We start from the raw sequence: 26380 nt of genomic DNA on the forward strand, positions 1-26380 counted from the left end.
AGATCTGAGGGGAATGAGTGGTTTTTGCGGGTTCAGGGATGGAGAATTTCTCTACATAAACAAGAAGGTTTGGATTGGAAGTCTGCTAAAAAAAAAATGTTACAGCTGACCACAGGGTTGTAAATCCAGACTGGAAGGAGAAAAAGAGAAACATTGCAAGCGAGTGAAGTGTGTGTGGCTGCAATGTTTGTGGGTTAGATGAGAAACAAGCGCTGAGTGAAACCGAGAAGGGGGGTGGCTGGTGTGATTTGTTTGGTGTGCGGAGCCAATAGAAATCCCAGACTGCGATAATATCCCGGTGCAGCGCCGCGCGGAGTCAGAGCCGAGTCTGGGGCCGGTGCACATCTGCGAGCCGCGGCCCAGGGCGCACCGCGGAGCCGGCTCCCCGCCGCCCCCAGCCCGCGCGCCTCCGCATGCGCGGCCGCGGTGGTCCGGCCGCGGGCCCCCGAAGGCGGCCGAGGGAGAGCCGGCGCACAGCCCGCCGTGGACTCTATAGCTCAGAGGAGAGGGACCCGAGGAGGAGGCTTCCATCACGTCATTGCAGGTACGCAGCTTGTCACGACTAATGTGGCACAGACACGGTTTCTGATTTCTACCTTCACAAGGCACTGAAAAGTAATTGACATCGTTGGTTCCACTGTGGGTCAGAGTAGAAAGCACTGTCTATCTTGATTCACCCTCGATTATTAAAGCTGTTAACGTGTGTTTGGAGGCCACAGGCTTTATTCACCTATTGAATTCTCCGTGGGTGTAAAGCAAAGACCTTCAAACTTGACCGTCGTCTCTTTCTTTAAAATAACATCAGTTATCTGCCTGTTGTCACGCTGCCCACTTATAGATCTTGGTGACCTCCGTTATAGTTGTGACCTAATAGCAAGTCAAACACCGTCTGATTGTTAGAAAGCAGGCTTTGAGCATTCCCACCTACCTATCAGGTTAAGATCCTCCTCTAAGGAATAGGAACCAGAGCGGACTTGAGCATGGTTTTGATCTTTAAAGCGTATGGCCAACGTGGACTAAGCTCATGAGTGAAACAGCACTGGATCGCTTCGCTGTGGTTGAAGAAAAGGAGAGAAGGGAGAGCGAGATTTCTCAATGTGATGGTCAGTGACTCCTCTTCTGTACCTGATTTATTTTTACATTGTCTCATGAGTTGAAAATGCATTTGTATTCTGCACCCACAGGCAGGATGAGTTCCAAGACTTCATGTGTTACTACATTAAAAAGTCATGAATTGGAACTGTGTCATAAATGTGACACTTGTGAGGAAATGCCCATTTTTGGTTTGATTTTATTTGATACTAAAATCGGTAGACATCTGGCCACTTCTTTTCCTGTCTTTATTCATTTTATTTTGAGAAATGAATTTTGTAAAAAAAAAAAAAAAAATCTATTTCCTGGGATTTTACCATGTTTGCTTTCAAATTTTGAAGATGGTTATGTAACTTTTTTCTTCCTGTTGATTACTTGTGATTAAATTAACATTGCTTAATGAGTTCAGTCTTTGCCTTGGAAAAGCCAGTGGGGATTGAATGAAGGCTGAGTTAAAAGATTAGTCTTGCTTTGGGCGATCCTCAAATAACCGGGGTATAGCTGCTCTGAATCCCTGGATAAAGAGCTTTTCCTGCAGTGAAGAACATATACAGATTGGGACTCTAGTTCCACAAGAGAACGGCACTACAGCAGGTGCAGGACCAATGGAGGATGTTATCTTATTAGCACTCTTCTCAGTGGGTTCTTGGTAGAACATATTCAAACCCTCCGTTGCTAATTCACAATCAATTCCCCATTCTGTCATGCCTGGTTTTTAGGGCACGCCTTATCCAAGACATGTGCCTGCCCAAGGTAGATAAGGAAGATATAAGAAAGGTATTTGTTTTACATATCACAATGGAGAATTTACATTGACCTGTGGGGTTTTTTTTTTAATCAAATTAATCTTTTGTCATTAAGGAAAGTGCATGGTGAGCTCTACCACGGAGTCTTGAAAACTGTTCATATTTTTGCCCAATGCCAAGTTTGAATGATTTCACGGGTATTTTTGAAATCATGTCAAAGAATAGACATGGCAAGTGAATATTTAGGAGAGAGCATTTTGATTTTAGAGATGAATATTTTTCTTTCTTATATCATAAAGGAAACTGATTGTCAAGAATTTACCTATTTAGGGGCGCCTGGGTGGCTCAGTTGGTTGAGCAACTGCCTTCGGCTCAGGTCATGATTCTGGAGTCCCGGGATCGAGTCCCACGTCGGGCTCCCTGCTCAGCATGGGGTCTGCTTCTCCCTCTGACCCTTCCCCTCTCATGCTCTCTGTCTCCCATTCTCTCTCTCAGATAAATAAATAAAATCTTATAAAAAAAAAAAAAAGAATTTACCTATTTAAATAAATACTAATTAATTGACCCAACTAAATTCTATTTGCAGCTAAAAGTGTAGTTTTGCATCACCATAAACATTTTTCAATCTATAAATATAATATCTGAAATAAATTGAGACCTATTTCCCTCTTGCCATTCAAACTCTAAAGCGATTTTGGGCATGTCGGTAGTGACAAAGTAAATGTGAGGCTGAACATATATATATATACACATTTTGTCTGGACTAAGAGACGCTGATGGCTTTTCAAAGATAAATGTCAACAATGCTTTGATTACTCGTTGTTTTGTGCTATCATTCTTCACTGAGAGAAGTAATCAAAAGTTCATTCCCTGTGCATTTTAGTATGGCCAGCTAGAGCTTTAGATACCCGCAAGTTATAAGTTTGGTAAAGTTTAAACAAGGCACATGCCTTTAAATCTCTTTAAAGTAAACACCTCTTCCTTAGTTCTCTTCTTCTAAAGCAAAGGAATGGAATTAAGCTCCCAGTCTGGGCGCCGGTTCTTATTGATATGGAGAGGACTGGCCGGCCTAGGTCAAGGACAAGCACCGGGAGGCTGCAGAGGCGCAGGTTAGACCAGCCTCGTTTGCACCTCAGCATTGCTAGAGCAGTCAGGCCGGGTTGCAAGCATTTTCTCAGTATCAGGGCCCTTTAACTATTTAGGAGAAAGTGATGAATTATTGCAACCAAATGTGCCAAGTATTGGGCTTAAAACCAGTCACACAAAGAGCCAGCAAATAAGACAAATTGTTTTGAAGGGGAAAGTATACAATTATAAACTTGGCCTCTGGTGCCATCTACGCCTGTGTTTGCCTAGCTGTTTCTCTTCCTACCACAGAGTTCTCTTTTATATAAATTGGACACACTGACCTAATAATGTATAGAATTAATTTTGATCCCAGTCAGGCTAAAGTATGGTCCTCAAACCACTAATCTAAATAACCAGATATTGCCTACGGCCACCACTTCTAGTTGGGAGTATGTCTTTGATTGGCCAGCTCATCCATAGGACCCAGCTCATGTGGATCACTGATTTGCAGAGCGGAGTCCCAGAGCCACATGGCAGTAAGAGAATGAATAGGAAGAGGGCCAAAGTACCACGGGTGTGAGGGGAGATGTTATAAAGATGGGCATCCTTAAATATGAATCCAAGAGTCAAAGGAATAATGAGTTTATTTCCTCAAATACGCTTCCAGTATAAACTTTTAGTGAGATTTCGTGAATATTTTAAACAAACTCTCATGTGTACACATGTACCTTGCACACAGGTATGGGATGAAAATAAAGACATTTGATGCGCTGTTAACACTCCCCTACACACAGGCCAGGAGAGGGCAGCACGCAAACTGTAAAAAGTGACGTCTCCTCTTGACCAAGGGGAGACTCCAATCTCCAAAATAGCTAAACCTGTCTCCCTAACTGTATGTGCCTTCTTCCCTTTGAAAAGCTGAGTCTAGAGCCTTACTTGCTAAGGGATATACCATTCAGAAAGATTTGTTTCTACTTTTGCCTCCAGAGTTGGTGCCGCCCAGCAAAATAAGGAAAGCAACCTATTTAAGAGAGAACTCAACTTCTCTTTCTTTGAATTAGCTTCATTCTTTGAAGCTATCCAAGTGCTCTTTATCTTTACTCTGCCAGGAGATGGGTAGGAGAAAGGGAAGTAAAATACAGAGAAAAAAAAAGAAGAGAGAGAGAATAGGGTTTCTTGAGTTTGTCCTCCAGGGGAAATGTTTATGAACTGCTTTTCTCCATACACCTAGCCATTGTTTTAAGCATGTCTCAAAGGTAGGTTCAGGGCCACAAGAATACATTTTGTACACTGACAGTCAATAGTGTCTCTAGAATCCTAGTGAATTTGGTTTCAAAACAGAAGAGCTAGAATAGCTTTTTTTTTTTTTTACTGGTTTCCAGAGTCGAAGACATGTGCTAAAAAATAAGAATTATGCATCTACCTCTTAGAATGTCAGAGATTGGTCAAACCTAATCCCTACTACACCTAGTCCAGCCTTTTAGAAACTCATGGCTAATAAGCCTACACTGTTCTTACTTTCACGGATCAGCCATATTCTAGAGACAAACTGTAAATGTGCATAGAAGAGAGAAATAATCACTCTTAAAGTGGGCAACCTGTAGCTGGCAGTGATAATTCCTGCATGCTTCATCCTAATTTAGCTAGATTGGTGACTTTAGCTTCAGGAACACCCTTGTCACCTTGCCATCTTTGGTTCAAATGCCACACAGCTTGCTGCTAAATATGAAGGCTGTAGAATGCAGCTTGGTGGGGGGGGGGGGGGGGGGGGGGCTTTAACACAAAGTCGGGGAGGCCCAGAAAAAAGCAGTCTTGGCGAAAAGCTGAGGTTTCTCCTGAGAGAAGAGGAGGCAGAAGGGACACTGGGCTGGGGATGGGCACACGAGGTGATCGAGAAGCCATGAAAGGGTAGTGCTGAGGCTTCTGGAGAGTGTGACTCCTGGGACCCTCAGGGTCTGCCCAGCAGGGCTCAGCCTTGGAAGCGCTTCTCTCTGGTGCCACTGTACTCTGCTAGGAGGTGTGGTGTCCTTGAATCAAAGCAAAAGGTTTTTTTCAAGGACGAAGTAAAGATTTCTCGGTGTCTGGGAAGAAAGGGAGGTCACTGTGTGTCTCCCCCATTCTCAGCCAGATTAGCCTCTGCAGCACTCCCATGTACTGTCTGGAATGACGCAGTTGCCCCAGGGCTTCTGTGGATGCTTGGGTGAAGGGGGCACATTCGTCCAGGGTCACTGTAGAACCAGGCACAATGCTGTAATCGTGGGGTGCCTGCAACAAGGGAGGGAGAGGTAAATCCTAGGAGCTGAGAAGCTCCACTGCTGTTTCTCAGTTTTTAATATAGTCCTTCCGAGCTCCTTGCAGTCAGAGAAACTCTGGGTTCCATCTTTTTTTTCTAGATTACTTTGCAATAAAGGAATCCCATGACTGAAGGGGAAATCTCTTTGAAGGCACTTCCCTGTTTGAGAGGCAAAGCAGGGTAAGTAAGATTACAGAATGCTGGCAGATACAGTAACCCTCAGGAGAAGACATAGCCGATAGTTAGTTCTTAGTCACACTAAGAAAACCCTTCTGAATTGTGAATGCAAGGGAACTAGAGACAAAGGAACTACATGACTTAAGGAAAAAATTCTCCCAAAAGAGAGTTTTTGAAGGATATGACGCCACGAGCACAAATATTCACAAACATGACTTTCATGTTATGGATTAGTAGTCATTCCAAACTAAAATTCTCCACTCCTATAATTTATTTAAACAGCGAGAGAGGGGAAAAAGAGAACACACGGAGCAGGGGAACACTTGACTAGCTCATGTGAAATGCTAAGCTGAGTTGACTTTGTCTAGTACAAATACCATCTGCATTAAAAATTATTCTGTTTCTACAGCTGTGACTCTAAAAGCTGGAGGAAGCTAATCTTATCACCTATGGGAAACTCGCCACCTCACTCTGCTTTTATGCAACTACAACACACACCCTGGATAATGCATTAAATTCTCTAATTGTAGTAGGAGTGTTGCAGGAAAGTTGATAGATGTGTGATATCGTACTTACAGTTAATAAAAACCCAGCAGCTCTATGAGATTTCATTGCCAACTGCTTTTTCTAGGAATCTAAATCTCATCAAATTTTCAAGCTATCTTTAATTTTCCCTTATTGATCATTTTACAAATTAAGATTCATCTAACATTTGTTGAATGCGTAACACATGCCAGGTTATACTAGACACATTCCTGCATAGTATGTAATTTAATCTTTACCACAACTCTGAGGATTTATCTTATGCAAGTTTTATTGATTGAGGCAATTGGTTATAACCAAGAATATAACCATTTATGCAAGCATTCATTCAACAGATAGCTATTGAGCTTCTTCTTTGTATAGCAGTAACAGCAACAGTAATAAAATAGTATGGTTATTGTCGCTAGCATGATCCTTTATATTATGTTTCCACATACATGGTTGCACTTAATTCCTGGATAAGCCAGTTACTCACACATGTAAAAACAACAACAAGCAAACATCTTTCTATACACCAACTCGTCACTAAGTGATTAAAATTATGTATATGGAAATAATCTTGATTGTTGCTTGATTTACGTCTATAGTCATAGGAGTGTCATTTGACAGAGTATAAACAGATGAAAAACATTCATCCTCAGGCCTACTACTGGAGAGAAAAAATAGATGTGTCCATTTTAACCCCTTGCTGAGGATGTGTTCGTGTCTTGGGGCCACTCCCTCTAGCCTGCAGAGAGCACCCCTCATTGTTCCTCATTAAATCTTTGGAGCAATACAGAAATGTGTGGCTTCAAATATATATATCCTAGACTTCATCTTGACAAATAATATGGAAAAAGTACTTAAGATATCTCACTTCTGTGAATTCAGAGAATGTAAACTTCGGAGAAAACAGACAATAGCAGACAATAGCATCACTGTGTTTCAGAGGGCCAAATGGTATTAAGACTCCTTTGACCTAGAAGAGGGTTATCTGGTTATTATTAAAACTTATTAAGCTAGGAAACTCAGGAGACCGGGTCTGCGCCTGTTCCTGTTATTCACACTGAAAGTGTGGCCTTAGGGAGAACCTGCAATCTCTTGAGTTCACTCTTTAAAAAGAGAAAGCGGAAGTGGATCATCGTATTTCATGCCAGCCCTAAACATCAGTTCTACAAGCTTCCTTCTGTGACGATAGCTGACATTCCTTGAAGGATGACTATTTGTTAAGTATTTTATAGGTATCATCTAATCTTTATCAAAAGCCTAGTATTCCTTTTTTTTTTCTCTAAAGCCTGGTATTCTTATTATCCCCACTTTACAGGTGAGATAACTAAGGCTTAGAGAGATTAAGAGCTTTCAAAAATTAACACAGACAAGCAAATTGCAGAACTGGGTTTCACACCCCCCTCCTCCACCTTTTGCATAGCATGTTGCACCTTCATTCACTTATTTACAGTATGTGTGGGGAAGATACTATGTGCAAGGTGCTGTGCAAGGTTATAGGGGATAATCGTGAAGAGCTCAAATAAGTGGGAAAGACAGAGAATACCCTAGTAATTATAATGGTGTTTGCTGAGTATGATAATACAGGATGTTTTGCAAATCTATGGTATTATTTTGCCTTATTAACAAAACCATTGGACAATTTAAGTCTGCTGATTATAATAGCTCAACTCTTTTCTTTATATCATTTTGGATATTTCTCCCTCTCCAATACAGTGTGGCGTTAGTCTTCCTTGTGTAATTATTTTTGTCATATGTTTACATCTTTTACTAAATTTTAAATTTCCCTTGAGGACAGAAGCCATATCTTATTCAACTTTTGGTTTCCCAGCACAGAATCGATGCTTAATTAGTTGTACCTCCATTGAGCTCCAGCTACATCTAATTTACAGCTAGGATCAGAGACTCCTGCTTATCTGCTGAAAGGCGCAGTCTTCAAAAAGCTTTAAATACACACATCTAGCATAGGCTAAACAAATGACAAACTCAGTCATTCATCTTGGGGAAAAAACATTTTTTTTTCTTTTTGCTTTGTGTTACTGATCCCTTGTGTTATACATTTTTGTTTAAAATGGTCATTTCAGTAAGAAAATCAAACTGTCATTAAAAGTCAATCCTCTTTTTAAACAACTTACTGCTTTGACTTTAAAATACTTTCTCAACCATTTTGACACATTTTTCTCCCCAAGTGGGAGACAACTTCATCATTAAAGGGTGCCAAGGTGTTCCTGCAAGTTTATCCTTCATTCCTCTGGGGTTATGTGGGCTGGTCATAACATACTGGAATGCTTGCTAGCTTTCTGGGCTCTGTGCTTTAATTTGGAAATTAACAAAGTCTAGCTCATGCAGAGAAAGTGATAAGGTTACCAAAGATTCTGGAAACAGTGTCGGGTTTTGAATTGGAAGGCTTAATTTGGGAGAAGCAGGAGAGTTCAAGAGGACTGATTTGCCCTATGTGGTTGCAAAGAGCAGATTTTTAAAAATCTCTGTGAAAGAATTCTTTACCGTTGGGTAGTCTATGACAATTCAGGAGGGTCTATGAATTTGGGTGGTAAAAAAATTACATCTATGTTTCTACTGCCCTGAAACTGAAATATCCCATCCCCTTTAGTTATGAATGTGAGCAACATACCACACTAGTATTAGCAGAACTGTCGCCTCATCACCAAATAGAAATCAGAACTATTTTCATATCACCTCACAGTTGATACAGATGTTTCAAAATATCACTTACACGTATCACTACTTCAAAATTATGGTAGTTATTATACCTATTTCTAGATCTTATTATTAACATGTAAAGAAGACCACATAAATCTATATCCCACTTTTGTTTTTAAAATATGTTGGTATATATACATATTTGTGTATTTATACACATACACACATATATATGGGTATATATGTATATATGTGTGTGTGTGTATACACACATACATAGTTTCCTATTTAGAGTATACATTTCTGGAAGCGCCTGGGTGGCTCAGTTGGTTAAGCATCTGACTCTTGATTTCAGCTCAGGTGATGATCTCAGGGTCATGAGAGCCAGCCCCGTGTTGGACTCTGAGCTGAGCGTGGAGCCTGCTTAAGATTCTCTTTCTCCTTCTCTCTCTGCCCCTCCCTATTCTCTCTCTCTTAAAAAAAAAGAGTATACATTTCTGAACTTAGAAACATTATCCTAAAGAGGAGCTTCAGTAGACCCAAAGGAGGTCCCTGGGGAAAAAATGTAAAACACCTCACTCTATAGGCTGGTAAATTTGGCTTATGAGATGGCAAACTTTCTATCAACTGAAGTTGCCCCAGATGAAATAGGCCACCCTGTGAGCCAAAGAAGCTTGTGCTGGCAAGGGGCAGTGCAGAGGTGGGGTACTGGATGGATTTCAGTCGAGGGAAGTTATACATCAGACATGGAGTTGGGCATGATGCTGCCACCTAACACTGAGGCTACATGGTCAAGACCAAGAGACAAAGAAAAGTCCATTGCTTTCCTCAATTTTGATTTGCGAGGGTTTGAGCCAACCGGCTTCTGTAAGGAGAGAAGAGTCCTTCAGAGGTGTACATCACACCACCTATCTCTGTGTTTGTTTCTAGGCTAGTCTCAAACATCAGTAAGTACTTGTGAATTGGATGGCTGAGGGCCACAGTTACTGATCAGGTCTGGCTAGTGTCCTAAAGAGTCAGAGACCCACTGCATGGGGTTCCTAGGCATAGATAGCTCTAGGCTGCATTGTAATTGTCTTTTCATTTCTTCTCTCCCCTGCTGTACTGTAAGATATCTAAGGGGCCATGCATTTGCATCTTGATGTCTCTAGTCCAAGATACTTCATGTTTGGCAAACAAATTGATGAATGCCCCTGTAGAGGTCACTGTTGTTGCAGAACCAGTGGCCCCATTTTTTAAAAATAAGGAAGAAAATATGAGAAAGAATACTTCTGATTTTACTAAACATAAGTATCATTGTGGGATGGGCTCATGGAGAACATAGTTATGGGCCACTGAGTACCCAAATAAAAACCTCAGAGAAGAATCCTGTTCATGGCAAAATGAGCAACTTCTATTCAACTCAATGGAAGTGTTGATAGCAAATACCTTTCAGGATGGCTGGGGCCATGTGGGCTCTGGTAACTTTTAGGGAGGTAAAAAAATTTTATTTGGGACTTAATTAAGCTGAGGAGGAGAGAAGTTCTCCTTCATGGAGGATGCCAAGGTGTCCCTGCAAATGTATAGCTCACTCTTCCATTGTTATGGACTCTGGGAAGGTAGTGCTTATGCTGGAAGGCAGAGTTGGGAGGGGACAAGAAAGGACTTATCGAGCACATATTATGCATTTTAGGTATTTGAACATACAAGATGTCATTGATTTTTATAAAAACTTCTTGCGGTAGGTGCTATTGTCCACATTTTACCAACAAAGAACTGAAGTATATTGAGCTTCAGTAAATTTCTTAACTTCATACAGCCATTAAGTAGCTAAGTAATCATTAATCTAAGAGCTTAAGAGCCCCAAATAAAATTCACTGCCTTTTCACTACAACAAAGCTCTAAAACACTGCCTTTTTCTTCCATAATTTTGGCTCTGTTGCCTCTCAGTGATGCAGGGTTCGTATTAGAGACTCACAGAGATAAGAGTCTAGGTGTGTTGTGTGGGGTAGATAATCAAACACAGAGGAAGGGTGCACTACTAGTTTAAAGCATGAACTTTGGAGTCAGATAAACCTGGCTGCATTCCTACCTGAGGGACACTATTACTTAGAAGCAGTAATCCTCATCTAAAATTGCATAGTATTGTTTTAAGAATTATATAAAATAATGCTTTCATCCCAGGCACAAAAATGAAAAATGCAGTTCTTGTTATTATTTGTTTATTTATTTAGCAGGCTTTTGATATTGGTGGATTGGGGCAAAAAAACAAAGGTCTTCAGAATGAGTATCTGTGAATGTTTTATAAAAGAACAGCGCATTACTATGAATACTTTAGAATTGGGAGTTCAAACCCAATTTTATGAACTGAGATAAATAAAGCATTTGAGTCTTAAGCTTATCTTTTAAATGTAATAATTATTTAGAAGAGTTAATTAAACACTCTCCCTAGAACCATTGATTCTTTTGACAAATATGTATGGATCCAGAGCTAGAAATGGCAGAATATCAAAAGATGGATCATATTTTCAAAGAACTTATAGCTAATGGGGAAGACAAGATGTATAGATCAATAATGAGGACACCAGGTAAAAACTGGATAAAACTGGTAAAGATGTGGACAAATAAGGTGACAAGGGCATTGGAGGAGTGAGAAGTTACTTCCAGTAAAGAATTTTTGATGCTCCAGTAAAGCCTGGGCAAATCACACCATGTGTTACTTTGCATTATTTCCTTTCTGTTTTCTCCATCCTATGACCTGTGTTATGTATTAATGTCTTCTAACTCACTGAGTTTTAGAGATACAAAGAAATGATTTACTTAATCTTCTAATTTTATATATAAGGAACTGATAGCCCAGAAAATTGTGTGCCTTGTAAGACTGCTAACTAGTTATTTTGTAGAACTAGAAATAGAACCCAGGTTCCCTGTCTCCCTGTCTGTTCCTCTTTCTACTACACCATACACCCCAGTGGACCTCCACCATTAAGCTAAGCCTAAATCAACAGTACATGAAGTGCTGTAGGAGATTTCACAAAGGTCCAAGGTGCAGCCTACGGGATGTGTGCCAAAGTGGGGGAGAAATCATTTTGCTTTGGGGACAGTAGAAAGATTTTGTATAAATGCAGTGTAGTCTGTTGTTGTTTAATTTGGATGAACTTTTCTCCTGCTCTCTGCAATACTAGATAATCCTAGAGCTTGAAATCCCCAAGGCTGAGGCCCATTGAAATAGTCCCAATCATTTTTAGAAGTCCAACAATGCCTTCAAATCAAGTGATGAACAAACAGAAAATGGAATGAAGTAGGCGGAGGAGTAAAGTAGCCTTGGATTCTCCTTCCTGGGTCGACAAGTGTCATAGTGCATTTCGGCTTATTAAAGTAATAGGAATGACTTTCTCTTCCCTCTGTTTGGACCAAGGATGGATCTTTTTTTGTGTGTGTGTGTGATATATGTAGTCACGTTTTTCCACATGCCCAACAACTGGTGTCTTCTCTAGTTCAAATGCCCTAGTTAGACAGGTTTAGTTGGTCATACTTAGAATTACTTTTACCAACAAATGCAGCCTCTGGACAGGATTTGCGAAAAGAAAAGAGTTGGTGTCACGGTCCAACCAGAATTTTCCTCCTCCTATTTGTCAGAGGAAGGTCACTCTCTGGAGGAAAACATTCTGCTCTTCCTCAGCCAGGTCATGTTGGCACAGTGCTTCTTCTCCCTCCTTGTTCCTCTTATTCCTGGAACCAGACATGCACAAAACCAGACATGCACAGAACCAGACATCCACCTGGGACAGGCCGCCCAGTAAATAGTGGGCACCTCCCTCCTTTACTCTCCATTGAATGAATGACTGAGGTGCAGCGGTCCCTACCCGTGATGCCCCCAGATGACTCTGAGGGGCAGCAAGAGATAGATTTCTCTCTGTGGGAGAAGTACTATCCCTTATACAGTTAGGAAGATGTTTTACTCCAGGAGAGAAAGCAGCAGGAAGCAGGACATCGATCAAGCAGGGTATATTCAAGGCAGGAAAGCCGTACTCCATGGCTACTTGATTCCTGATTGCTACCTTACTCCAGTCGAGTTTATATGCCATTGACCTCAAGTAATTGGGCAGTGGAGGATGAAACAACTAACTGTTCATAAAACTTCTTTTTATCCAAATTTGGAGCAAAACTTGTGAACTCTATTCTTGGGGTTGAATGAGACAGCAGTGCTGATGACTGATGTCTGAATAAGCACCATATGGATTTGTACAAAAGGAAGAAAATAATCCTCAGTTGTAAAAATATCTTTGGTCTTCATAAGGGTGATATGCACCCACATGTTTCTGTCAGGTAGTTTTGCTATAAACAATTATTCTTGGACTAATAGGAAAATTTCCTTTTATAGTGATTGTACATTTTCCCAGATTATCAGTGTAGCATGCAAAATCCCACAACTTCAGAAACTCAAAAGATCAAAGGCAGAGGGACCAGTGGAGTCTTTAGACTCACCACACACCAGAACAATAGTTTGGCTACCAGAAAGCCCCTTTAATGACAACAAGAAAGTGTACTCTCATAATTACCAAACTGCACTGTGAAAATTGATATGCATTCCTAATTCCTGCATTAGATATTCCTGTTGTTTCTTGATGGTGGTAAAATTCAGATTGTCTCCATATGATTAAAACATTGGCCAATGGAGGTTTGGAGCCGTTTAGTCAACATTAACTGCCGTGGTGTTGAATTGATTTTCAGTTTCAAGTGACAGCCAAGGCTATCAAATAAACCCAAAAATATCTATTAGGGCAGCTTCTGAATATATAGGCAGACTCAATATTGACACAGACTCAATAATCTCATTAAAGGAGGGGAAGAGATTTTCTCCATCTGTGTAGTAGCTGGCCTATGGGGTAGGTACATTGAAAATGTCTTTGGGGTGCATGAAAAAACAAATAACTTAGAGCATGTGGAATTTGAAAGTAAGGAACTGTAGTTGTTTAAATATAAAATAAGTCACAGATAATGTTAGCAGATTGACCATCAGTTTAGAACGTTAGCCCTGTTTTGTCAGGGTTCTGATCGATACATAATCAACAGACATTCCTGAGTGTTTACAGTGTGACAGGCACTAGGAATATAAAAAAGGACGAAGATAGGGTCCTGCCCTCCAGCAGCTCCCAGTCCAGCAGGGGAGACAAGCACTAGACAGATAACAGCAACATTCAATAGGAGGGGCTACCTCTGAGCCAAGTGAAGTGGGAACAGGGCAAAAACGGCAATGTGGATCACTAGTTTTGCTCTGTAGAGACTCTAAAGCCCACGTCACACTGGAGGAAGACCATCTGCCTATTATGCTAAGGAGTTTACAGCTCCCACACATCATCTGTTCTGCACTTTCATTTTTTGGTTTTTTGGTTTTGTTGTTTTTTGTTTTTGTTTTTGTTTTTGTCCTTGTGACAGGACAATAGACCTGCTATGCAACTTTCTCCTGGTCCCTTGGACTACTAGTGAAATGCAAACGGTTCATGGCCTCTAAAATGTCCTGCTGGTTCGCCTGCTTGCGGCTCAGGAGACTCCTTCGGCACTGCACTCTGAACATTCTGGCCTCTGGGTTTTGCTGCACACCAGAGACAGTGGTCTCATTCCTGGCTTTTTCCGAAAGGATCGTAACCACGATCATAAAAAAGGATTATTGGAATCCCAGCAAGTCACATTCAGGTGTAGCTCTTTGGAAAAAACATGATCTGAAGAAGGCAATGTGCCTCAGTAGAGTAGTAATGCTCCTTGTTTCTGGTTTCATATCTGGCGTTGGCTGAATTTTAGTTCATGACGAAGAATGGCACAGTGGGCTTATAGTTTCCAGCCTTTATTTACTTGTGCACTGGCCAGACACAGGATGGAGAAAGTGAATAGCAAAAGGTCAGATCCTTTTCTTTTTTCTTTTTTTTTCCCCTCTCCCCCAAGTACGCACAAGGAGATAACCAAATGTTTGTTTTTCTGTCAGAACATAAGTTTGGGTACATCTACGTGACTAGAAGCAGCTGAACTAGAATCCTGTTTCATAACAGAGGCTTACCTGGAGTGCTCTAAACAGCTCTCCACAAGCCCAAATGGCATTAAACATAAATTCAGTCGCCTTGTTATATCGGGTGGCTGCACACAAATGACTGTGGTCAGTAGTAATGGGGGACAAAAAAGGTCAAGTGATTTCTCTGTAGTTTTGCATTTCCTTAGCTTCCCCCTGGAAAAATATAATGGATTTCAAACATTGACTAAGTTTCCCTTACGTAAGAAATATTATATAAAATGATTGATTAGATTTAGGATTCTACCTCATGTTTAAACAAGGAAGATATCCATCTCCCAAAGGAATTCGGAAATGCCAATGATTCACTAATAATGACAAGAAAAATAATCTTTGTCATTCATTGAGCCCATCCATAGTAGAATAATCTAATTGTAACTGTGATTAGAGGAGGCCACACCTCATTTAGAACTTACTGTATTCCAAAGACGGGAGTCAGTCTTTTCACATGCATTTAAGCCTTAATAACAGAGCTGAGAAAAGCACTGCTATCTCTGTTCTCCAGAAGTCTGAGAGTCAAGTTATTCCCCCTTGAGCAAAAGTTAGGCCCTCTGTCTATCTACCTCCAAAGCTCTAACTCATAACCCTCATGCAAGATTATGACCTACACATATTATTAGGTGTTTTACAAAGATAATCATATTAATTTTCAAAGCAACCTTAGAGTCAAGTCTTACTATTATTCCTTTCATACACATGAAGACCCAAAGCCACACTGCCAATAGCAAGGAGCCAGAATTCAGACCCAACTCGGCCTGACTCCAAAGCCCTTGCTTTCCATCTACTCAATATGCTGCCTCCAGACATGTTCCAGGACGCTATCCTCATCCTCAGATTGCCTTTCTTCCCAGTGGGTTTTCTGGTGCCTGAAATTCCCTTAATAGGAAATAACACCTTCCATTCCATAATTTGGAAAATGACTTGGAAAGAAAAACACTGCTGGGGTATTTGAAGATTGACCAAAGACTTCTGGGTTGCCAAGGCCAGCATACAGGTGCACAGGGGGAGGGGGACAACGGAGAGAGAGTACACAGGGAGGGTCTGAGGGCACAACACCGAGAGAACAAAATAAATTAAGGAAAGGAGCCTGAGGATTAATGAAGAAAGCAACTACTTCACCATTTTTCTAAGGGCTAGGTCAGTGAACCACACTGCCTAGTATTAAACAAACAAATAAACAGAAAACTCTGAACTAGGTTTTTTTTATTTCACTGTCGCATTCCCTGAAAATATTATTCACAAGTAGATATGAGGCCAAAGAGCATATATACCCTTAACATGGGTTTTTCTTGGGTCTTGCCTTTATATCTTGTTTTTATTATTAAATTCTCTAAAGTTCTACCCACATAGGGTTATCCCACCTCTAATCCTAAATGGCAGAAAGAATTTCTTGGGCCAATATTCCTATCTTCCTAGACTCATATCCAATATTCTACCCTGTTTTATTTCCCCCAAAAAAGGAAAATAATGACCCGATTTTCATCCCTTTATTCTTTTATCAGCTCTTTATTGAACATTTTCTCTGTATGAAGGAATTCAACCCCATACAGCAACTGATTGACTGCTCCCCATAATGTCAAAAGTCGCATGTGGGGGCTCCTGGATGGCTCAGTCATTAAGTGTCTGCCTTTGGCTCAGGTCATGATCCCAGGGTCCTGGGATCGAGCTCCACATTGGGATCCCTGCTCAGCGGGAAACCTGCTTCTCCCTCTTCCTCTCCCTCTGCCCCTGCTCCTGTACTCTCTCACTCTCTCTCTCGCAAATAAATAAATAAAATCTTTTTTTAAAAAAGTAGCATGTCACAGACATGTACCTCTGAAACAAATAATACATTATATGTTAAAAAAAAAAAAAGAAGAAGAAGATAGTAGGAAGGGAAAAATGAAGGGGGGGAATCGGAGGGGGAGATGAACCATGAGAGACTATGGACTCTGAGAAACAAACTGAGGGTTCTAGAGGGGAGGGGGGTGGAGGGATGGGTTAGCCTGGTGATGGGTATTACAGAGGGTACGTACTGAATGGAGCACTGGGTGTTATACGCAAACAATGAATCATGGAACACTACATCAAAAACTAATGATGTAATGTATGGTGATTAACATAACATAATAAAATTTTTAAAAATGTAAAATAAAAAAAGTAGCATGTGTTTTGCACAGCAAGGAACTTAATTTCTGGGAATAAAACTGATGAGGCACCTCTCAAAACTAGGGTGACCATAAAATTTATTGTCTAAACCAGACACTTCTCAGGGGGTGCTATTAATAATTATGCTGGGACAAGAGGCAGAAGGCAGGCCACTGCAGGGCAAACAAGGGCAAGGAAGAAGAGTGGTCTGGCCGCTAGGGTAGTGTAAGCCCTTCACAGTCCTGGAAAATCACATATGACACTGAAAGCAATCACATATATTCATTGACAAGCACTAAGAACCTCGTGTGTACCAGGGCAGGGCTTGTCACTATTGAGGAGTCACTGACGATGCTCACAATCTAGTGAAAAAAGACACATACATGACTTAAGTTCGTAATAGTAACAGGGCTAACCGACACTCACTGAGAACTGTCCATATGACATGTGGTTGATTTTTTGTTCGTTATCTCATGTAATCCTCACTCAATCCTATGAACTAAGTAGTGTATCTATGCTGGGTTTTCAAATCGGGATACTGAGACTCAGCAAGGAGGACATGTCCAAGGTCTGTCAACATACAACTAGTGGAAACAGGGCTCAGGCCTCTATGTGTGCAGGTTCCAGGCCTGAGCTCATGGCCACCATGCTTTGCTGCTTCCCTGTGGAGGACACTAAGACACATGTCACAGTGGAGGTAGGAGCCGAGTGATGGTGGGGCGCAAAGAAACCTCCCACCATGTCCTGTGGTACATGTGGAGCACTCAAGGAGGAGAAGGGTCACAGAGGAGGTAGCATTTGAGATGGGTCTTGATGAAAACCTAGAATTCCATCAGGAATCCAAGGAGTGGGATGGAGATATTCCAGGCGAAGGGCCAGGGGGAGCAGATTTCTCCCCTATAGCACCAGGGTATAAAGGGCAGGGAGAGGACCTGTGCCTTCAAAGTACTTGTCTCTGCAGTGGAAAGCAGGAGAGGGCCTAAACGTGACAACAGTTTGAAGGCACATAAGCCTATGATGGTAGGCAGAGTTGTGCTTTAGGATCAAGATCCCTGTTAGGGCCAGAACCTTGGTCCCCATTCTGCCCTGAGCTCTTTCTTTCACGTGACAAATTGACTCCAACTCTAATGCTGTTGCTAGAAAGTAGTTTCTGTCACATTTCAGAATTTTGATAGACTCCTTGTTAAGCATTAAATCAAGGAATAAATCAAGAATAGAAAGACTTCAAGAAACCCTATTTGTCAGATGACGTCCAATGTTGGAGTTCCACCTATGTGAGTTTTGAAAATAATTAAAATGTACCATTTTAACTATTTTTTTTTTAGTTTAAATATTTTTTTCTGATGGAAATATTTTTTAAAAATGGTGTTTATTTTCCTGCACTATTAAACATGATGTACTAAAGGTGATGAAACTCATCCTAGAGAACATCAATTGTCCTCTAGGCCCTCATTTTTTTATTAAGATACACATTTATTTATATTAATTTAATAAGCAGCTATAGAGTGCTTGCTCTGTGCCATGTACTGTTCCAAATGCTTTATAATTAAGTCATGTCATCTTTATGAGGCTGAGATTTCTCATCTGTATGCTGTGTGCTGAATCACATAAGAACACTATGCTTTTTCCTCACTAAAGTGCTGTGGCTTCTTTTTTTTTTTAAGATTTATTTATTTATTTTAGAGAGAGAGTGCACAAGTGGGGAGAGGGGCAGAGGGAGAGAGAGAGGGGAAGCAGACTCCCCACTGGGCACAGAGCCCCACACAGGGCTCGATCCTAGGACGCTGAGATCATGACCCAAGCTGAAACCAAGAGTCAGACACTTAACCAACTGAGTCACCCAGACACTCCAATGCTGTGGTTTCTTATTCCTTACACTTAACCATGGTGAATTTGCCTTATTAGCAACAGTGAACCAAATAACAGAGCTTCTTAAAGTTAAGTATGAAATAAAAGTACACAAGCTGGTGGGGAAGATGGTAGAGGTAGAGGACGGTCTTCTAAAAATTATGGAAGATTTTGTGCATGAATTTTGTGCCATATGTTTTTGTTATCCAGAGATCATTTTGACTTGGTTTCCAGCTCTTGACTGTGTTCAAAGATGTCAGATAAATGATGTTTAGCTATATGAGAAGCCACTTTAATAGCACAGCTCTAGGAAATGCGAACTTTTAACTTCCATTTAGAACCATGGATGCTGACCTTCTGCATAACCCTGGACAATTCATATAGATATGTTCTTTGGCTTATTCTAACATTGAAGTGGTGAGGATGAATTGTATTATGTTCGTGGAACTATGGCAAGAAATCATATGTTTGAAGAGAAAGAAGTTCCACATGATGAACAAAGGTAGAGCTTCTTTCCAAATATCCAAAAGGCCACTATTATGGTGGTATCTCATTGTGTCCATTAGCACAGTCAAAATAATTTTAAAACTAATAATCTCTTTCCACATGAACTCAGTTTAAGAACAAACTGTGTCTTACAGTTCTGATTGCATTTCACTCTAGAAATCATAGAATTTGTTAATTAGTATTCTTTTACTCACCGTCCAGGTGAAACTTAATTTTAGAAGTAGTCTCAAATCAGTCCTATCTACCTTTATACATTGATTCTTTAGTTCTATGCATCTTTTATTCCAAAGCCAGGAAGGAGTGTCTCTCAGCTGTAACTTCAGCCTTTATAATTCTTCCAGTTGTAGCCTGGAGTAGAGGCTCCAATCACAGATTTTTATATCCTTGAAACAAGACTGTAAAATTTTATAGCCAATTGTAGAACCATGGTCTGAAAAACCTATTCAAACATTTCAAATATGAACTTCATCTTGCGGTAGAATTAAGAGTCATTTATTTTCTATCAAAAGCATCATAAACAGCTCCATACCTCGTAGTAAATCAGGAAACCAGATTGCCAGGGAAGGTACTGGACCTACTAGTTTGGCTGCTGGAGCTGTTTCAAAAGCTGCTGGATGACCTCCAAAGGCCCCTTCCACTTCAAAAAACTCCCTTTCTTTTCAGCAAGTCATGACTTATGACCGGGTCTTGGGCAACTCAATCCATGGCCATCTGCAAAAGAACAATCCATTTCCAGATCATTAGGAAAATTACCAAGCCTAGCACTTAGCTGAAATAATGGCCAGAAAATGTTGGAGGTGGGAAATGTGGGGAAGAAGGAACAAATGTATTGAAAGGAAATTCCACCTAGAAATGACGCATTGACTAACATGAGTAAGGAGGGCCAAAGTTGTAAGATATTCTACACACTTGAACCAGAATGTTCCGGAGTCCTCAATACAAACCTCCATAATCTGAGGCTGAATACCTTATTTAGGTATATCTCTAAGCAATGTAATGTCTTTCCAGTTTTCTAACAATATTAATCCTACTTCATTCAATTTATTCATTCAACAAATATTTTTTTTAGCTTCTTGCATGTGTTAGTCACTCTGCCGAGCTCTAGGGGTACCCCAAAGACCATGACTGGATGATCCATGCCTTCATGAGCCACTTACAGTGGCAGAGAGTGAAAAATTAAACAAATAAATCATAAATAATTTTGTTAGCTTCTATGTAGAAAATCGCATGAATGTTGTTTTAGATTGGGTGGACAAGGAGATTTTCTTTGAGAAATCTTCTTTCTTTCTTTTCTTTCTCTTTTTATTGTATCTACATGAGATGATGGATGCTCACTAAAGTTATTGGGGTAGCCACTTCACAATATACATAAGTCAAACCATTATCCTGGATGCCTTACATTTATACAATGATGTATGTCAGTTATGTCTCAATAAAGGTGGGGAGGGGGAAGAAGCCAGTTATGTGAAAGCTGGAAAATGAAGCAATGCAGAATCCCTGGGCCAGGGACAAACAGAAGCAGGTGTTTTCTAGGAACTTCTAGAAGCAAATGTGCTCAGAGCTTAGTGTGCAAATGTCAGTGGAACAATTTGAGGTGGAAAAGCAGGCAAAGGCCAGATACTATACAGTGTCAGAATCATGTAAAGGACTCTGATATTATTCTATGTGAATTTTATTCTATAGTAAAAGAAGACTGAGTACAACACAATTAATCACGTCTAATAAAAAACTGTGTCGTCAGACAAATATTCTTGAAATATAGATTTAATTATGACACTTCCCTGCTCACAGATCTGTTGCTCACCAAATAAAATGGTAACTCCCAGGCATTGAAGGGAGAGGTCTTCGCCATATAATGTTAAACACATCTCTTCCATCTCTAACGATGTGCTCTGTGAGCCCGTTACCCCACTCCACTCGACATTCTCTGAACCCGTATTGCATTTTTCTTTGCTCATGCTGCTCCTTTCTCCTCACCCCTCCCTACCCTGACATCCGCCTGTTGAAATCCTACCCATCCTTCCAGATCCAGCTTAAAGGCCACCTGTTCCATCAAGCCTTCTCTGCTCCCCTTTGCCAGAATTTATCTTTCCTTCCTCTGTCCTCCCAGAGGACTTTCCACCTCTCTTAGAGTGCTTACCACACACTGCCTTGAACTATAACTATTTATGTACATCAGTCTCCCCCGTGAGTCCAACCTACTAAGGTTCAGCTAAATGGCACTTGTGAGTTTATGACCCCCTAGAGTGCCCGGTAGAGACAGTTCACCCTCAGGTGACAAAGGAAGTGAAACCGGTACTGTAGAAGTGACAGAAAGAGGATGAAAAATAGAGATTAGAGCCAGGAATGAAACAGACTTATTAAGCAAATAACTATGCTTTTAAAATACTCTGAATAGACCGTATTTCAAGGGTTAGGCTTCCTAAAAGTAATTCGTATTTGTCCCAAGTCAACCTCACTTTTGACACATAACTGCTACTTAGTAAAGATACAATTTTCCAGAAAACAAACAAACAGATCTGGTACTGGCTCTTCTTCCAACTAGCTGCATGACCTTGTACAATATTTGCTTAACCTCAGAACCTACAGTTTTTCCATATGAAAAATAAATATGGTGTTAAGTGCTCTGCTTTTCTGTGAATGCACCAAATGTTATATTGATGTGAAGTAAGAAGAGTGTTCCTGTTTGCTACTTGAAGAATTCCCATATTACCTCTGCAACAACACAGAGGCCATGCTTTCAGAATCTCTGCTGGTGAAGAGACTGTAACAGGTGTCTCAGTTTGGGCAATCCCAGAAGCAGACACTGAGCCAAGGATTCAAGTGCAAGCAGTGTATTGGAAAGTGTAAGGAACACAGGAGAGTGATAGAAGTGACCAGGGAAGGCAAGGCAGTCAATAAAGCATGCATTTTAAACCAGCAACCACAGTGAGCAAATAGTTCTAAATCCAGTGGGACAACACCAAAAAAAAAAACAAAAAACAAAAAACAAACAGTACAAAACACAACCTCAGAATCATTGCCTTGAAGTGAAAGAGCTGAGATATTAATACCCCTACACCTGTCAATCATTGGTTGATACACAGTGCAACATAATGCAGTGAATAAGAATAATATATTAAAGCTTATTTACATGGAAAGATGCTCATGAAAGTGAAAACACAAGTTAAAAAATTTTTGAACATAAGCGTGTGTATATATAAGTATGCACAAAAGTCTGGAAGGAAATATTTATATAAAAAGTGTTCATTTTAGCAGAGGCTATCTTTGGGTGGGAAGTTTCTCAGTGATTTTATTTTCCACTTACCTCTACCTTCTCATTTTTCTTTAATTGACACGTATAGCTTAGAACAACTTAACTTCAGAATAGAAAAATATAATCAGACCCAGAAGTAGGATCAAATAATCAGACTAGAGAGTAAAATCAATGTAATCCAGAAATATCTATAATATATGTCACATATATTTCCAGAATTCTCCACTGATTGCTTTGGTAACGGATGTGTATTAAACCCTTCCCTCACTTTTCTGCAGTCTCTGATTTTTCCAGTTTAAATTCACTTTCAGTAGAAGAGTGGGCTGACTGGAACCTGGAAAGCATTTTCATACATGTAGTTTCTTTGCCTGAGGCATCTTTAGAGGTTGAATAAAGCACTGAAATCAACCCTTTTGAACTTCCTTCTTTAAGAGCCATCTTATTTATTGTGAGATAAATGCTTTTTCAGCTCTCTTTGAAGGAAGCAACATATGAAGGTTGAAGGCTGATGGGCCCCAGTTCTATATTCTCTGGAAAATCACCATGAATGTGTGGGGTTTACTTTTTGTTTTCATTTGGGGTTGGGAATCTGGTTCATAGGTTTCTCCTCAGCCCTTTTCCCCAGGCCCACCTCCTTTCTTACATTACAGCCATCAGGTACTGGGTATCTTTTCTGCTAATAATCATAGTCCTGGACAAGTTTCTGCACTTGGAGAACTCAGAACATAGAGAGTGTATGATAGAGAGAGAGAACTATGCTTTAAGATCTACTTGTTCTAAAGATCTGCTTGTTCTTTACAGAGAAGGGAGTCAGCATCCATTTCTGCTAAGCAGCAATCAGGAGAAAGTCAAATTAGATTAATTACCTAGAATAAAAATGGACTTGTACTTTTGCTAGTAATGGATTTCTAGTCCAGAGAACTTTGCAAGTATTAATAGCATGCTAGTTCTTGGCAGATGATAATCATTAGTGAGCAAGGAACTCTATCCTCCTGCAATGATTTAGCTTTGTCACTATGTAGTAATCTTTGTCTTAATGTTATGTTGAGGCAGGGAGAAATTTTCCTTCAATCTGCTTGTGAAGCATAACAGTTTCTAGTATAAGGCAGAAAGAGGGCTTCCTGCTCTAATTATGTGTGGGTTTTGCTTGTTTGTTTTTAATGTGGGTTCTGAATTAAATATAGTAAAATTCTTCTAAATTCTTTTGAGGACCCAAGTGGAAAGATTGTTCTGAGAAGGAGCTCAGTCGATGCAAATTCTTTTTAAATGAACAAGCTTCCTCCCTGCTAGTACTCTTAATTCAGTGTCCTTGAAACCCAGGACCAGCCTCATTCCTGGGTAGAGTAGGTCGCCATAAATCTATTGCAAAATTTTGAGGGGTCTTTCACCAGCTAGGAACTTTATTTCTTTTCCTTTAATCCCTAAACTCCTGTCTCTGTTAAAGTGCATCTCCCCTGGGAGAAAGAATAGTATTGAATCTACTTAATGTCAGTCATTCACTCTGATTTTAACCCTTTGGGCACAGCTGAGTTGCCTGTGACAACAGTTAAGGGGGGAAAATTGAAGGCAGCCTTCACACCCTGCATTGGCACAACCCTGAGAGTGAGCGCCTCCTTCAACTTTGCACCTGGGCAACTCATTTGCTTCACCCTAGTCCTGGCCCTGACATGTAGGTTATGCTTAAAGAGCCTTTACCTAGATAGTCTAATTTGATTCTCACTACTGTCTTATGAAATCATCAAATATAATGACCCCCAAATTGATAAGGAACCTAAATTTGCAGATAAAGGTCTTGCAGGTAATAGATGGACTGGAGCCTACAGATTCATTTTAATGCCATGCTCTCTGTACTAAACCATGCTCTTTTTTCCAAATGGAGATGAGACTACAAAAATGGGAGGGCATGGAGAGACAGGGCAGTAATGAGAAACCTTGCAGGACTCATTGCTCACTCTTGTTCAGTCACAGGAGGGGAAGGGAATAGTCATGTCTCTAGAGGATTCAGCTTCAAAACTAGATGTGATGCAGAATCAAATGGACATGAACAAGATGAAGGAAGAAAGCAGGAAGAGGGGGATGGAAGAAGGTGATTTAGAAATTTGAATTGATGTAGAGCATATTTGGCCATCAGAGCAAAATTATGGAAGGCAATTCAAGCCCTGCTATTTGAATGGAGCACTTGCCTCAAAAAAAAAGGCACTGACCTCAGGTATATTTGGTGTCAACATAAGCAGGGAAAGCTCCTGGTAGCAATGTTTGCTGAAACAGGAAAATTGGCAATTTCTCATTATCTATTTGCCACATCTTTTTATTTTTCCTAAATAATGTCTGCGGTTTTTTGTGTGTGTGTTTGGATACTTCTGATGTTTACTCAGACTGCACATATTTTCATTCTCTTTTGCCCTTTTTCCTCCATGAGATTAATGCATACTATGCTGGATAAGCAACATTTTCTGCAATTAAGGATTATTTCCAAAGTGTCACATTCCAGAAATTGCTCTTTTAAATGGTGATTCAATGTAATTATAGATTACAAGACAATGTGCAGGTAGATACAAGGAAATATTTTTTTAGGACTTACCCAGGCAAAACAAAATCCTAAAATCACATAAAGGAAGATTGTCATCATCATTAAAATAAAGTATGGTGAGGAGGAGAAATAAAATACAAGAGGTCTTAATAGAACATATCTAAAGTGGGAAAAAAAAAGTCAGTCATGGGATCCAGGAATAGTTTTCTGAGAAATAGACTTTCCTGGATTTTATTTGCCTTTTGGAATTCAAGAACATAATATACAGAGAAGTTGAATCACTATGTTGTACACCTAAAACTAATGTAACATTGTGTGTCAACTATATTCAGAGAAAAAAATCTAAAAGGAAAAAAAAGAAAGACAAAAGAAAAAACACACACAAATATTTGATCCATGATTTGAAGAAGAGAGAAATATATAACAGATTTCTTAATAAATTTTATTCATATTAGGCAAGAAGAATCAACATTTTAAATTCTCGTAATGAATTATAGCAGTGGTTTTCGAAGTGTGGCTCTTTGACGAGCATCATCAGCATAACCAGAAAACCTGTTAGAAAGACAAATTCTCACCCGGTACCCAGACCTTCTGAATCAGAGATCTGGGGATGAAGCCCAGCAGTCTGTGCTTTAATGAGGCTTCTGGTGATTCTGAAGTTTGAGGACTTCTATGTTACAGAATCTCCTTGCAGGTTCCAAATAGATATCTATTGAAGAGTTTACATAAATTATTAATATAAATGCTTTACTTTGGAGAACCATCAAAATGAATTATATGTTCATATATTTTGTAATTACTATCTCTTTAAGACTTAAAGGCAGAAATCTTTGTGTTGAAAATTCAAAGTCAAAACCTTTATTCAGTAAACAGCTATTTATATATGTAAATTGACAGGCATAGGAAAGCTGAATTCCAAGTTTAATTCTTTATCTAAAGAATATTTCATGCCAAAAAATGCTTCCTGAATTCTAAAGAATACAATTGAGAAAAATAATTTATTTTAATAAGTTATAATTATATATTACGTATTATTTTATAATACTATTAATGTAATTATATAACTAATGTAATATTGGCATATATTTATATTGTTTATTTTTATGTTATATTTATTATATATTTATTATAATATCACTATATCTATTCATACTATCTATATTGTATAATATAATTATATAAATTGTATATATTATATATGTTTTATTATGCTATTTATTATAAAATATATTACTTTTATTTTGTAAGTAATAAAAATATAAATTAAGTAAAATTATTAGTTTTTATAACTTAATTTAAAAAGTTATTTGGTTTAATATATTTTTATTAACATTGTTATGAGGCTATAAAACCCTCTTTAAACCTTTAGATAAGAGTCAATTTGATTTAAAATATTTGGACTTCATAATATTAGCCACAATCTATTCAGAATTTTCTACATATCAGGCCTTGCTAGTCTTTACAGCAGCTGTATAAGATGGGTACTATTAGCTGTACTTTGCAT

General features: G+C 39.5%; 1 protein-coding gene across 3 annotated transcripts in view; it reads left to right on the forward strand.

Moving 5' to 3' along the window:
• Nucleotides 1-383: 383 nt before the first annotated feature.
• The window catches only part of GREM2 (gremlin 2, DAN family BMP antagonist), a 107671-nt gene continuing 81674 nt past the window's right edge, over nucleotides 384-26380 (forward strand). Inside the window, exons 1-2 of one of the 3 annotated variants that reach the window (XM_032389485.1) lie at nucleotides 490-544; nucleotides 5300-5379. In XM_032389485.1, coding sequence (XP_032245376.1) covers nucleotides 5324-5379 — 56 coding nt within the window. In that variant the 5' untranslated portion in view covers nucleotides 490-544; nucleotides 5300-5323. The other 2 variants (XM_032389484.1, XM_032389486.1) reach the window with 2 other exon arrangements.

Source organism: Phoca vitulina, unplaced genomic scaffold, assembly GCF_004348235.1.
Source record: "Phoca vitulina isolate PV1807 unplaced genomic scaffold, GSC_HSeal_1.0 scaffold54, whole genome shotgun sequence".
Taxonomy (NCBI): domain Eukaryota; kingdom Metazoa; phylum Chordata; class Mammalia; order Carnivora; family Phocidae; genus Phoca; species Phoca vitulina.